This window comes from Pseudorca crassidens, chromosome 11 (assembly GCF_039906515.1).
Source record: "Pseudorca crassidens isolate mPseCra1 chromosome 11, mPseCra1.hap1, whole genome shotgun sequence".
Taxonomy (NCBI): Eukaryota; Metazoa; Chordata; class Mammalia; order Artiodactyla; family Delphinidae; genus Pseudorca; species Pseudorca crassidens.
Genome location: NC_090306.1, coordinates 78,899,026 through 78,914,743, shown reverse-complemented (window position 1 = coordinate 78,914,743; position 15,718 = coordinate 78,899,026). Strand labels below are relative to the sequence as shown.

General features: G+C 35.5%; 1 protein-coding gene across 2 annotated transcripts in view; it reads left to right on the top strand.

Annotated features, from left to right (window-relative positions):
• Positions 1-15,718, top strand: part of EEA1 (early endosome antigen 1) — a 133,970-nt gene that overhangs the window by 23,560 nt on the left and 94,692 nt on the right. For both annotated transcript variants that reach the window (XM_067697527.1, XM_067697526.1), the window contains exon 2: positions 12,842-12,934. In XM_067697527.1, coding sequence (XP_067553628.1) covers positions 12,842-12,934 — 93 coding nt within the window. The remainder of the gene's footprint in view (positions 1-12,841; positions 12,935-15,718) is intronic.

The window sequence follows — 15,718 nt, the reverse complement described above, 5'->3', positions numbered from 1 at the left end:
CATTACAACTATCTATTTCCAGAATGTTTTTATCATTCCCAAACTGAAATTCTGTACCATTAAACAACTCCTTATTCCCCCTATCCCAGCCTTTGGCAACCACTGTTTTGCTTTCTGTCTCTATGAATTTGATTATTCTAGGTGCTCATATTAGTGGAGTCATACATATTGGTCCTTCTGTGTCTGGCTTATTTCACTTAGACTAATGCTTCCTGGGTTCATCCATGTTGTAGCATGTATTAGAATTTCCTTCCTTTGAAAGGCTGAATAATATTCTACTGTATGCATATACCACATTTTGTTTATCCATACATCTATTGGTAGACATTTGGGTCGTTTCCACCCTTTAGCTATTGTGAATGCTGCGATGAACATTGGTGTACAGATATCAATTCGAGTTCAGTTAGACTTTAGCTGAGGTTTTAAATAAATGAGGATTATTATTAACTAAGCTAGAGAACATAGGAGGAAAAGAAAACTTTTTCCCTGGGGTGGTAAAGGGTTGAGATACGTGGTTTGATTTTGGAAATGATTCATTTGAGGTGCTTTGGGAAATCAATTAGTCTCTCTTTTATAGTCCAGGTGAGAGATGATGACGTCTTGAACTGAGTTAATGGCAAAGGAGATGAAGAAAGGATAGATTCAAAATTTATGTAGGTGATTCAATTAACTTGGTGATTGGATGTGAAGGTTGAGAAAGAGGGGAGTTAAGGATAATGCTTTGGATTTAAACAAGATGGGTATGTGATGTTTCTGTAAGTTTAGGTAGAGAATGCAGATGGATAAAAGGTTTATGAGAACAGATAATGAATTTGGTTTTGAATAAAATGACTGTAGTGTGCTTTCATGGCACTCTGGTAGTGATATTTAGCAGGAAAGGAAAATATGAATTTGAAGTTCAGCAGAGATCTGGATTAGATTTAGAATTTTATTTTTGTCTGCATTGGGGGATAAGTAAAGTTAAGGGAATAAGTGAGATCACCTAACAGTGTATGGTAAGCTAAGAGGTTGAACATGAAAATTCCCTGGAAGCCCTGGAATACTTTCCATGAAATAAGAAAATTGTCATTTGCAAATATACCTTTTCAGTTCATCTGTATGTGCAAAGTTCTTAGTTCTTAATAGTAAGAAAGAGGTAGTGAGGGCCCTAAGAAATCTTTGATTATTCATTTATAGTGCAAGGATCAGGTAATGTATTTAAAGCACCCTTCTTTTTTTTTTTTTTTTTGATAGATTTATTTGTTTTATTTTTGGCTGCATTGGGTCTTCATTGTTGTGCGCGGGCTTTCTCTAGTCGCAGCGAGTGGAGCCTACTTTTCATTGTGGTGTGTGGGCTTCTCATCGCTGTGGCTTCTCTTTTTGCGGAGCGCGGGCTCTAGGTGCGCCTGCTTCAGTATTTGTGGCACGTGGGCTCAGTAGTTGGGGCTTGTGGGCTCCAGAGTGCAGGCTCAGTAGTTGTGGCATGCAGGCTTAGTTGCTCCAGGGCATGTGGAGTCTTCCCAGACCAGGGCTCAAACCCATGTCCCCTGCATTGGCAGGCGGATTCTTAACCACTGTGCCACCAGGGAAGTCCCCAAAACACCCTTCTTAAGGTCTGAATATAATAGATGGCTTTTCAAACTTCTTGAATTTGTGAAAATTTTCCTAATTGGTCTTTATGGTGGGAGGAGGGTGAAACAGTGACAAAATCAATGCTGAAAGTTACATTTTATAAGAAATCCTTGTCGATGTCTTGTAAGTCTCCAAGGTTTTGAGGTTGTATGTCATTTAATTTCTAATACTTGTATCCTTTCCAGTTTCAGAAATAATTTTGCTAAGTATAAGGTGTGTTTAGTATCTTACAACAATTTTTTTCAAAGATTTTCGTAAAAGCAATATTTTATTTCTAGTCAACTCACCTTTTTCTGGCAATTAATGTGTTACTAACTCAGCTTCTGCTGGTTTGCCTTGTTCCCTTTCGAGTTTCAGCTAGAGTGGTATGGGTTGTGCATTTGCTTATTAAGCATTTACTACATCTCTTCTGTGTGCAAAGACTAGTTATCCTTTTAGTTGGTTTTAGTGCTTTGAAGATAGGTATGATTTAGAGATGAGGTTCTTTATTTTTAGTAGCAGTTAGGTTGTAAAACTGAGTTATGTTCTCAATGAAATTATTGCTCTCTTCCTGCTTGACCTTCTCTGTAGTGAAGTCATATGTAGGGGGAGAGTTATATGTAGGGAGAATATGTTGAGTTTGGAAGCTCTGACTCAGTATATCACCAGATATTAGAAAAACTTTTGTTATTCATCTATAAAATAGGTGTTTTTTATATGCTGCTAGATGTTTGTTTTGATTGTTTTTCTTTGCTATTAGATTTTCAGTCATAATTGGAAGACATAGCTATTGGTTGCTTTGGATTACAGCAGTGTAGTTATGATTCTTACAAGTAGATTTTTAAAGTTGTATTTAATAAACTAGTCTGAAATAGATAAAATGCATTTTAAAGAAACTTCATGTTGTTAAAACTTCTTTGATAGTGATACTACCTTTCAAGGTATTGCGTACAGTGAATAGTAACTTTTTTTTCCCCAGTTAAGTGCTGTTCTTTCTTCAAAAACTTGTATGTGATTTTTGAAAGTAGTTTTTGGAGAGATTAATGCTGCTTTATGTTGATCTTATAGTTGTTGGTAGTAGGAATGTATTTTTATATTATCAACAACCTAAGGTAGCCAAATATATTGCAGGCATCTATTCTTATTTGGTTGAAATAAATACTTTGAATACCATATAACCTTTTTCCCCCATGTTTTCAAATTTTGATCTGTTTGGCTGACACCACTAAGCATTAATGATAGGTGTTTGATAACTCTAATCATTTGGATCTTTTGCTAGCCCAAATATTTTTTAATTAAAAAAATCTGAAAATTAAAAAAAAATATGACCACACTAATAAAAATTTTTGAGAGGAGATGGGTAGGTGGTTAACTAAATCATCAGCACAAATCTTATCCTTTCAGCAACATAGAGGAAAAGTAGTAATAACAAAAATAGCCCTGACGTAAAACACATCAGTCTTCTGTGACCTTTCAATCTGTGTTTATATCTTTGCATAACTGAAATCATAATATATCCAAACTTCGTATTTTGCCTGTCTTACAAATTCAACATTATATCACATGTGTTATAATTTCTTTGCACAATCTTCACCCTTGTCACTTTTAAAAACAATTTAAAAAATTAAAAAAATTTTTTGGCTGTGCAGCGTGGTATGCGGGACCCTAGTTTCTTCACCAGGGATTGAACCTATGCCCCCTGCAGTGGAAGTGTGGAGTCTTAACCACTGGACTGACAGGGAAGTCCCCCACCCTTGTCATTTTTAATTGTCAGTTTTGTTGAGTTGGGTATGTCACAATTTAGTTAACCTGTTCTTTGTTTTAAACATAGTTTGCTTGTAATTTTTCACTTAAAATTTTTAAGAATTATATGTTTCAGGTGTATAGCATTATGATTTGACATCTGTGTACACTACAAAGTGATCACCACCACAAGTCTAGTTGCTACCCATCACCACACAGTTGACCCCCTTTATCCATTTTGCCCACTTCCCAACTCCCTTTCCTTCTGGTAACCACTAATCTGTTCTCTGTATCTATGAGTTTGTTTTAGTTTTATTTTATTTGTTCATTTGTTTTTTTTTTTAAGATTCTGTGTATGAGCAAAATCATATGGTATTTGTTTTTCTCTGTCTGACTTATTTCATTTAGCATAATACCTTCAAGGTCCATCCATGTGGTCACAAATGGCAGAATTTCATTCTTTTTTTATGGCTGAGGAGTAGTCCAGTGTGTGTGTGTGTGTGTGTGTGTGTGTGTGTGTGTGTATGTATGTGTATGCCATTTCTTCTTTATCCATTCATCCTTAATGGACACTTAGTTTTTTTTCATATCTTGGCTGTTGTAAATAATGCTGTAATGTATAGGGGTGCATGTATCTTTTTGAATGAGTGGTTTTGTGTTTTGCAGATAAATAGGCAGAAGTGAAACAGCTGGGTCATATGGCAGTTCTAGTCTTAATTTTTTGAGTAACCTCCATACTGTTTTTCATAGTGCCTGCACAATTTATAGTCCCACCACTAGTTCAGGGTTCCTTTTTCTCCACACCCTCTCAAACATTTATTTCTTGTCTTTTCTGACAAGTGTGAGGTGATATCTCATTGTGGTTTTGATTTCCATTTCCCTAATAATTAGTGATCGTGAACATCCTTTCATGTGCCTGTTGGCCGTCTGTGTGTCTTCTTTGGAAAAATGTCTGTTCAGGTCCTCTGCTCATTTTTTGATTTGGTGGTTTTTTTGTTGTTGAGTTGTATGAGATTTTTGTAGATTTCAGATGTTAACCCCTTATCCGATATATGACATTTGCAAATGTCTTCTCCCATACAGTAGATTGCCTTTTTGTTTTGATGATGGTTTCCTTTGCTGTACAGAAGCTTTTTAGTTTGATATAATCCCATTTGTTTATTTTTGCTTTTCTTTCACTTGTCTTTGGAGTCAGAGCCATAGAAACATTGCTAAGACGGATATCAATAAATGTTAACCAGACTTATTGTGGTGATCATTTTGCAACATATACAAATACTGAATCATTATGTTGTACACCTGAAACTAATATAATGTTATATGTCAAATATATCTCAAAAATTATAAAAAAACTCAATTAAAAATAAATAATTCATAAAAACAAAAACAAAATAAAACTCACTGCTTAAATGACAAAAAAAAAGACTGATATCAGTGAAGTTTTCTTCTAGAAATTTCATGGTTGCAGGTCTTACATTCAAGTCTTTAATCCATTTTGAGTTACTTGTTTCATTCTTTTGCATGTGGCTGTCCGTTTTCCCCAGCCCCATTATTGAATAGACTATCTTTTCTCTATGGTATATTGTTTGCTCTTTTGTTATAAATTAATTGTCATATATGTGTAGGTTTACATTTTTGGACTCTCAGTTCTGTTTCATTGATCTGTGTGTCTGTTTTTGTGTCAGTACCATACTGTCTTATTACTGTAGCATTATAGTATAGTTTGAAATCAGGGAGTGTGATACCTCCAAGCTTTTTTCTTCTTTCTCAAGATTATTTTGACTATTTGGGATTTTTCTGTGGTTCCATACACATTTTAGAATTATTTGTTCTAGTTCTGTGAAATATGCTGTTGGAATTTTGATAGGGATTGCACCAAATCTGTAGATTGCTGTGGGTAGTATGGACATTTTAACAATATTAATTCATCCAATCCATGAACACAGAATATCTTTCCATTTGGTTGTGTCTTCAACTTCATTCATCAGTGTCTTACAGTTTTAACTGTAACAGGTCTTTCACCTCCTTGGTTGAATTTATTCTTAGGTATTTTACTCTTTTTGATGCAGCCATACATGGGATTGTTTTCTTAATTTCTCTTTCTTTTTCTTTTTTGGCTGTGCCATGGCACGCGGGGATCTTAGTTCTCCAACGAGGGATCAAACCCGTGCCCCCTGCAGTGGAAGTGTGGAGTCTTAACCACTGGACTGCCAGGGAAGTCCCTTAACTTCTCTTTGTGATAGTTTGTTGTTGGTGTGGAAATGCCACAGACTTCTGTATGTTGATTTGGTACCCTGTGACTTCACTAAATTCATTTATTATATTATTAGTACTGACATTGTGTGTGTGTGTGTGTGTGTGTGTGTGTATGTGTGTATTTGTAGTCTTTAGGGTTTTCTATATGTATCATGTCATCTGCAAATAGTGACAGTTTTACTTTCTGATTTAGAAACCTGTTATTTCCTTTTTTTTTCTAATTGCTTTGGCTAGGACTTCCAATGCTATGTTGAAAATAAGTGACAATAGTGGGCATCCTTGTCTTGTTTACTGATCTTAGAGGAAAAGCTTTCAGTTTTTCATTGTTTAGTGTGATACTAGCTGTGGATTTGTCATATATGGCCTTTATTATGTTAAGGTATATTTCCTCTCTACCTACTTTGTTGATAATTTTTATCATAAATTGATGTTGAATTTTGTCAGATGCTTTTTCTGCATCTATTGAGATGACCATATAATTTTTATCCTTCATTTTATTAATGTGATGTATCATGTTGATTGATTTGTGGATGTTGAACCATCCTTTCATCCCTGGAATAAATTCTACTTGATCATGGTGTATGCTTCTTTTAATGCATTGTTGGATTCAGTTTGCTAACATTTTGTTGAGGATTTTTGCATCTGTGTTCATCAAGGATATTGGCTTGTAATTTTCTTTTTTTGTGGTCTTCCTTGTCTGCTTTTGGTATCAGGTTAACGCTGGCTTCATAGAATGTGTTTGGAAGCCTTCCCTTCTTTTCAGTTTTTTGAAGAATTTGAGAAGGATAGGTATTAAATCTTTGAATGCTCTAGAATTCGCCAGTAAATCTGTCTGCTCTGGGCTTTGATTTGTTGGGAGATTTTTGATTACTGTTTCAATCTCCTTACTAGTAATTGGTCTATTCAGATTTTTCTATTTCTTCATGATTCAGTCTTAGAAGATTGTATGTTTTAAAAAAATTTTCCATTTCCTTTAGGTTGTCCAATTTGTTGGCATATATTCATAGATCATGAGCCATCCTTTGTATTTCTGTGGTGTTAGTTATAACATCTCCTCTTTCATCTCTGATTTTACTTATTTGAGTCCCCTTTTTTTCCCCTGGTGAGTCTAGCTAAATGTTTGTCAATTTTATTTATCTTTTCAAAGAATCAGCTTTTAGTTTCATTGAACTTGTTTTTTTTCTTTTTTTGGTCTCTGTTTCTGCTCTGATCTTTATTATTTCCTTCCATCTACCAATTTTGGCATTTGTTCTTCTTTTTCTAGTTCCTTTAGGTGTAAGGTTAGATTGTTTATTGGGAATTTCTTGTTTCTTGAGGTAAGACTATATTGAATTTGGTCCATTTACATTTAAGGTAATTATTGATAAGTATGTGCTTATTGCCATTTTGTTAATTGTTTTCTGGCTAATTTTGGAGTTCTCTCTTTTCCTTTGTGTTTTGGTGTGGTTTCTTTTAGTGTTATGTTTAGATTTTCTCACTTTCTTTTGTGTACTTACTATAAGTTTTTTCCTTGTGGTTACTGTGAGGTTCACCTGTAACATTCTATGTAAGTAGTAGCCTGTTTTAAGTTGCTAGCAACTTAAATTAGAAATCATTCCAAAGCTTTATCTTTTTACTCCCTCCCCATGTTTCCTACTTTTGATGACACATTTTACTTCTTTTTATTTTATGCATCCTGTAACTAATTATTGTAATTTTAGTTATTTTTAGTACTTCTGTCTCTTAACCTTTGTGCTTGCTTTATAAGTGATTGATCCTCTGCCTTTATCATACATTTACCTTTAACAGTGAGATTTTTACTTTCATATGTTTTCTTATTATTAACTAGTGCCATTTCTTTTCAGCTTAAAGAAGTCCCATTAATATTTCTTGTTGGGCCAGTTTAGTTGTGATGAATACCTTTAGCTTTTGCTCATCTGGGAAACTCTTTATCTCTTCGTCAATTCTGAATAACTTTGCTGTGTAGAGAATTCTTGGTTGGAAGTTTTTTCTTTCAGCACTTTGAATATGATCTGCCACTCCCTTCTGGCTTGTAAAGGCTCTGCTGAAAAATCTGCTTGTAGAGTTATAGGGTTTTCCTTGTATGTAACAATTTGTTGCTTTTAGGATTCTCTCTTAATCATTTATTTTTTACTGTTTTAATTATAGTGTGTCTTGATGTGTGTCTCTTTGGGTTCATCTTATTTGGAACTCTCTGTGCTTCCTGGACCTGGATGTCTGGGTCCTTCCCCTGATTAAGGATGTTTTCAGCAACTATTTCTTCAAGTAGGTTTTCTGTCCCTTACACTCTTTTCTTTCTGGCACCCCTATAATGCAAATGTTATTCTGCTTGATGTTGCCCCAAAGGTCCCTTAAGGTGTCTTCATTTTTCATCTTTATTTTATTTATTATTTTAAAAGGATATTTATTTATTTGGCTGCGTCGGGTCTTAGTTGTGGCATGTGGGATCTTTTGTTGCGGTGCGGCGGCTTCTCTCTAGTTGTGGTGCGTGGGCTCTGTAGTTGCTGTGCATGGGCTCCAGAATGTGCAGGCTCAGTGGTTGCGGCACGTGGGCTTAGTTGCCCTGTGGCATGTGGGATCTTAGTTCCTTGACCAGGGATTGAACCTGCGTCCCCTGCTTTGGAAGGTGGATTCTTAACCACTGGACCACCAGGGAAGTCCCTGTCTTCACTTTTTAAAATACTTATTTCATTTTCCTGCTCTGTCTGGGTGAGTTCCATTGTTTTATCTTCCTGCTGACTGATTTGTTCTTCTACTTCACCCAGTTTGCTGTAGAACCCCTCTAGCATATTTTTCAGTTCAGTTATAACTTCTGTTTGGTACTTTCATATATTTTCTATCTCTGTTGAAGTTCTCACTGTGCTAAGTTTTTCTTCATCTGAGTTTGTTTAGTGTCTTTATGACCATTACTTTGAACTTTTTATCAGGTAGATTGCTTATCTCTGTTTTGTTTAGTTCTTTTTTTGAGGTTCTGACTTACTCTTTTGATTGGAATATCTTCCTCTGTCTCCTCATGTTGCCTAATTCTTTGTGTTTGTTTCTATGTATTAGGTATATCAGCTATCTCTCTTAGTCTTGAAGGAGTGGCTTTATTTAGGAGATGTCGTATGGGGCTCAGAAGCACAATCCTACCTAGCCACCAGAGCCAGGTGCTCGAGGGGTGTCTCCTATGTGGGCTACATGCAGTTTGTGGGAACACAGCTGCCATGGGGTGCTGGTGGGTGGGGCTGTTGCTTGGGCAGCTGTGAGGCCCACCTGAGGTGTGGGGGTTGGCAGGTGCTCTCTCACCCCTGGTGGGATGTGCTCACTGGTGGAGAATTCCAAAGTGGTGCCTTCCAGCACCAGTATTAGCAAGGTAGCCTGAGATCACATAAATGGCTCCTGCCAGTAACTCAGCCCGTGGGGAGCATTCCAACTGGTTCCTGCCTCTCTGGCAGATGCTTCAAGATTAGTAGGTGAGTCCCCTTCACCTATGGTCTTATGCACTTTTCAATTTGGTGTTTTTGCACTGGTTTTCAGATCAAGTCAATCTGTGTGCAAGTCCTTTAAGAGCAGGTTTTCTATTCCCTGTAGCTTTCCTGGACATATTTCCCGTTGGTTTGCAAAACCAGGTGTTTTGGAGGCTCATCTCTCTTGTGCAGGATCTAAGGGTTGGGGTGCCTGATGTGCTCAAATCCCTCATTCCTCAGGGAAAGGATCCGTGCCTTTGTGGTCCCTCCCAATTGTGGATTGCTGAAGCTGAGGTGCGGTTTTCATATCTTCGCCTGTCCTACACATCTCATTGCTGTCCTTTTATTTCACCCTTTGTTGTGGAGGTTCTGTTCATTCAGTTTTCAGATCCCTTTCTGGGGGAACTGTTCCATATGTGGTTGTACATTTATGTCTGTAGGAGGAGGTCAGTTCATGATCTTTTTATGCTACCATCTTGAACTCTCCCGTAATTTTCCACTTTTGTAAACAATGCTTTGCTTGGAATGCCCATTCATCCCTGCCTGGAAAAGTTTTGATCAAGCTTCAAGCCCAGACACAGTGCTTGTTTGGGTTTACAGCTTTAAAAAATTGTTGTTTATGGCAGGGTGTAGTAGCTTTGGCCAACTTTCTGAGTTCCCACAGTGGGCCTGGCTTCTTGTTACCTATCACATGTAGGGTGTTTTGGTTCCTATTATCTCATTAGAACTTGTTTGCCTCTATCTACTTTAGTTCCCAAACTCTATACTCTGTGTGTTTGTTTTATTTTTTGTCCACTGAGATACTTACCTTGTGTTTGAGCATACGTCTACAATTTTAACATTAAAAAAATTTTAATCAGCTGTTGATCGTTGATTGGAGCTGAGGCAGCTTAGTTTCTATGCTAACTGTGAGTGCAGTCTGGACTGGAGTTATGGACACTCTCTCTTTACCATGGCATATTTCAATGTTTTATATCCCTTAGCCTATTCCACATACCCTATTCCACAGTTTAACCTATTTAATACCTGTTTGTGTGTCTATTACTTTATTTCAAACATATGTATTTTTTATCAAATACAGTGTTCTTATTTCTGCCCTGTCTGCTGTTGTGCATTTTTTTCATCTATTTGGAATGATTGTCATTTTATTTAATTAAATTTAACTTTAAGAAATAAGATTTTTTTCAGTTACCACAACTTGCATTGATCTCTTCTTTCTCATAATTCTGCTCACACTCAGAGCTCCCCCCTTTAGCATTTAATTTTTTTCAAATTGTTTCTGATCTCTTTTTTTACACATTAGCTTGGTTTCACCAGCCAAGTTGTATAGTCTACCTGAAGGCTTGCTCCTTGTTTCTCTTACATTGTCCTCATACTCAGTGTCCTCCGTCTGGCATGCAGAGCTTTATAGAATGTTAGGTACTTCATGGGAGATGGATAAATATCTATTGAAGAAACCATAAACAAAATGAATGTGTTTTGTACCTTTTAGTCACTGTAAAAGATATCTAAATTATGTAATAATTTTCCTAAAAAGCACAATTTGGAAGATATTTATCCCCTATCATTTTAAGTTTTTAGCACAAGTTATTCTTATCCCATTGTATTTACAAAGTAAAACTTTTTATAAGTGTAAATGTTAGAATGCTTTATATTGTTTCCTCAGGGTCATTGTTACTGTAATTGCACTTCTCATTGAAGTGATAGGATTTTGGCAGCCTAATAATAGAAAAAGAAGTTCTTAGACAATTTAGCAACAATCTGAGAGAATGAGGGAATATGTGTAAAATATGCACGTCAAAAGCATCTCATGATGATTTTATTGTTTCTTCTTTTTTCCCCGTGCCTCTTGGGCTTACTTAGGTCTGTTTACTAGGATTATTTTAGGCAAATTTAAGGAAGGGTATTTTTGGTGATGATAATAGGATTATGTAGATATTTCTGTGAATTGCTTGTTCTCAGGCAAGGTAAATCTCAGGTGAGAAGCCACCTGGACTCTGGAAAAACTTAGGATACAGAATGGGGAAAGTAGTTCTTGGGAGGTACAGCTTTTGTTTGCAGTGCTTTTGGGGATGGGGTCAGTAGTTTTAAAAACCATTATGATGTGAAGCTCTGCAATGTTGATGAGTCAAAAATGAATTTCTAGTTTTATACAATTATTTATATTAAGTATATAATTAAAATGCTCTTTAATTTTTTTTACTATTTAGTTACTTTTTTGTCACATGCATGAGTATATCATCAAATTCAGATAGTAGGCTTGAGACAAATTCATGTCTCAAGTATATCATTTTGAGAAAGAATTTTGCTTTGTTTTTTGGAAGAGGGTAGCTGATGTAATAGTTCAAACATGAGAATGTTGTGGATGTTAAGTAAACACAGTAAAGACATACTCTGGATAAGTTTAGAAAGAGAGAGTTATGTTTTGCGAAAATATGATAGGAACATAGATCATCCAATTTGGACAACTCTGATTATTTTTAATATCAAAAATTTCTCAATGTAAAAGTAATTTAACTATGAATCTAAAATTCTGAAAAAAATGTAGCAAAAACAAAAACTGAGAAACTAAAGACCAAAAAACCCATAATTGCTTCTTGCTAAAGAAATTATTGTTTGCATTTTGGGATATTTCCTTTGAATCTCTTTTCTTATATAATTAGTTTTTATACATAATTATAATCATAGTATATGCATGTTATTTCATTTTTTCTATGCAGTTTTTATAATCCTTATTTTAATTGATTAATTTTGAAGTAGTATCAGTTCATCCTTCTTTGGCATTTATGTTGAATATGTAAGTGATGTACAGGGTGTTCATGTTTTGAGACAGATGTTTAGCGATTTGTTCTCAATCTTGGGTGCTTGAGGTATATCTCAGTGGAGATGTCAAGCAGTATGAGTTAGTGATTAAGAATCAGACTGCTGAAGTTAAAATCCTTTCTTCCACTTATTAGCCATGTGACTTCGGGCAAGTAACTTAATTTCTACACCTTTATTCTCTCTTGTATAACGTGGGAATAATGATAGTGTGCACCATGAATGTTTTTGGTAAGGATTATTGAGTCAGTTCTTGTGCTCTGAATCTGTCTTTTAGTCAATATTTTACTAGATTTCCAGTTCCTTTAATGTCATACCTAAGTATAATGAATAATGTTAGATGATAAATGTTGCAGGAGAGGGAAAAAAGAAGGCCTTTAACCCTCCAAACTGTATATTTGATGGTGGAATATTAAGTATTGGAAACAGATTGGTAATGGTTGGCATGGGTAGTAGATGGATGGGTGACTAGATAATGTGGCCTGTGTTGATCTTTTTAGCTCCCCTCAAATCATTGTAGTTCACTTGATGTAGTGGGGAGCAATGCAAGAGGAATTAAAATTTCAGCATTTTAGTTCTGCTTCTTTCTGATTTTTGTTAACAGTAGAATCTTGAGAAGTCCCTTAGCTGCTTTGAATTTGTTTTCTCATCTATGGATATAACATTTTACCTGTCTCTCTCAGAGATGTCTTTATGATTAAATAAGATATTCTGTAAAAGTGAGGTGAAGATGATAAAGCACTATATATAAAAGTAAACTTTTTATTAATTTAAAAAGACTAAAGCTGAGAGAAGGCAGATAGAGATCTTGATACAGTATTACGTCCAGTCAGTCTTTAATAAAGGATAGCTTCTAGTGCTGTTTGAGAGGACATCTACCTTTATGTGTAAGGCTAGCCCTGATTACTGTTTAGGTTATTAAATAGTTTATGAATATATTGTTGATATTTACTTTTTTTTCCCCCTTTCTGCTTGTGTTTCAGACTCCTGGGAGAGTTGGCTCTCAAGGTTCTGATTTAGATTCATCATCAGCTCCTATAAACACAGTGGATGTCAATAATGAAAGCTCTTCAGAGGTATGAAAATAATAATTTGGCAATAAATATTGTTTTATTTAAGGAAAAAAATCACAGATATATGGAGTAACAATTGATAATTTTAACTTTTGTAGGGAAAGGTCTCATAAATCTTTCTTACAAATTGGAATGCAATTTTTGAATCTCACTTGTAGATAGATAATAGTGCTTAGTTGTGAGACTGTGAAAGTGTATATTAAGACTGAAAAATAATATTGACAATTTATCTTTAATGTTAAAATCATCTCAACTTAATGAAGATTTAAAAATCTGTTTGTAAAGAATTACCAGTTAATTAGTATCTACTTATGTGTTTGTACTGCCATGAACGACTAAGCTAATGAAGAATTAGATGAACTATAACATTTATACATTATTTGTTGTCTTCATTTATGACTTTGTAAGAACTTCTATGTTTGATAGCTTATTAAAAATTAATGGAGAAAGTAAATAAGTCTAAAAAAGAAATAACTCAAATTTTTTGAGGTCAGCCTTAGAAGTTGCTACATTACTATCATTATTTTTAACAAATAATATATACTCATTATAGAAAAAGGAGATAAGGTAAGAGAACATAAAAACCACCCATAACGCTGCCCCTAAGAGATCAACACACTCACATTTCTGCTCTGACACTTTTTGTCAATTGCCCCTTTCTCGGCCCAGCTGTACCACCTACCCAGTCCCCTTTTCCCTATTCTTTCCCATCTCTTGGTTGGTGAGTCTATTATGTATATGTTTCTGGGTATTTCTCTATCCATTCATTTCTCTGTTTTGTCTCTTTTTGACCATCTGTCTTCACGTATATGTATGTTAACCATAACAAGATCGAACAAGACTGTGAGAGTGAGAAGAACAGTATCAGTTGAACTTTATTAAGAGCAAGTTTAATGAAATATCTTTAAGGAAAACATTCCAAACGGTATTTATGATATGATGAGCTCAGAGAACTAGGTTGTAACCCTGGAGAGGAATTTAGTATTAATTGTTGACCTCATTTAGACCAAAAACAACAAAAAAAATCTCCAGTGGGTAAATGAGCAGTGCCTGATAATCCTGCTATATTTTCTTATTAGGCTCCCTTTTCTACTCTCTGTGATAGTTGTACTCTCTGCTTTGTCCTCAAACCTTCCATGTGTCTTACCTTAGTCCCGCCTTCTCACTGTCACCTTCTATACCATTGAGAAAAGATGAATGTTCTCATTTTGCCCCTAAAACTATACTTGCACCTGTATTCTCTTTATTACTTTAGTACACAGAAGACAGGTCTCTTTTCCTATCAGATTTCAGTCCTTTCCCTTGTGCTCTGGATTCCATTCTCTCTTCCATTCTCATCTTATCATCTCTCCCTCATGCAACTTTGGTTTTTACCTATGCCACAGATTATTCCCTTCAGCATACAAATACTGCTCTAGAGGTGCCATTAACCTGGGACTCCCTTAAATTAAGTTCGGTACTTGAAATTTTGCACATTACCCACTAGTGTAAATTTGTAACCTAATTGAGGGCTATTGGTGATTATGAATTCTCAGGGGGTATTGTTTTTTCCATATGCCCAGTGTTAAGGTATTGACTTGTTAAGGTCTCAGTTGATATCTCTCCCCACCTCTCTCAATTTCTCTTTTTCTTGCTTAATCTTCCCTTTTACCCTGATGTTGGCTTCCCACTTTGAACAAATTCTAGGTTTTAACATTGTGCCCTTAGCATCCATCTAAATGGGAATTTGAAATATCATGGTCTCCAGGATTTAAAAAAAATGGTCAGAAATAAAGCAGTACCTTGCTTTAATGCTCATTTATATCATATTTTATATATTATGTATAATAATATATATAATAGTATTTTAGTCAGTTATAGGCTATTATAACAAAAGCACTGAGAGGCTTAAACAGCAAACATTTATTTCTCACAGTTCTGGAGGCTGGGATGTTCAACATCAAGGATTTGGCAGATTCTGTGTCTGGTGGGGACTTCCTTTCTGGTTTGTAGATGGCTGTCCTCACATGGCAGAAGGGGCAAGAGAGCTCTCTGGGGTCTCTTTTATTATATAAAGGTACCAATCCCATTCATTAGGGCTCCACCCTCATGACTTAATCATCTCCCAAAGGCCCCATCACATTGGAGGTTAAGATTTCAACATATGAATTTTGAGGGTACATAGACATTCAGTCTGTAACAAATATATAATCTGTATAATACATAATGTAATAAGTGATATCATATCATTTGTTCTCATCAGGACAGCTGTGCAGACTATTTAGTATATTGCATTGCAGAAGCAAATTCTTTGTTCAGTCTATCCATTTCTAATCTGGCTTCCATCCTTAGTACCCACTGAAACGCACTAATGACCAGCATATTACCAAATCAGGTCTTCATTTTCCTAGTCATTTGGCTAGGGAGAGCAGACTTTTCTTGGAGCTTTTTTGGTAGGTGTCCACTGAAGTTTCCAGGTAGCTGGCTTCTCCAGCAGCCAGTCCAGAATATATGAGACGAAAAGAAAACCCAGAGTACTCACCACTCTCTCAGTCCTTGGCTCCTGAGATCCTCAGCTGGTCTGCCTTCTTCTCTTTACCTTTCAGAGTTTTCTTTTTGTTTTGTTTTATATATAAAGCCTCTGGATTTCAGCTGTACTTAGCAGGAAGAACAGAGAAGTATATCTGTTCCATTTTGTCTGGAACTGGAAATCCAACCATTTTGAAAATTAGAGTATTTATCTTTATATTAAGGAATTATAAGAGTTCTTTATCCTTTGTCAATGTTTTGATTGCCTCCTATTCATCT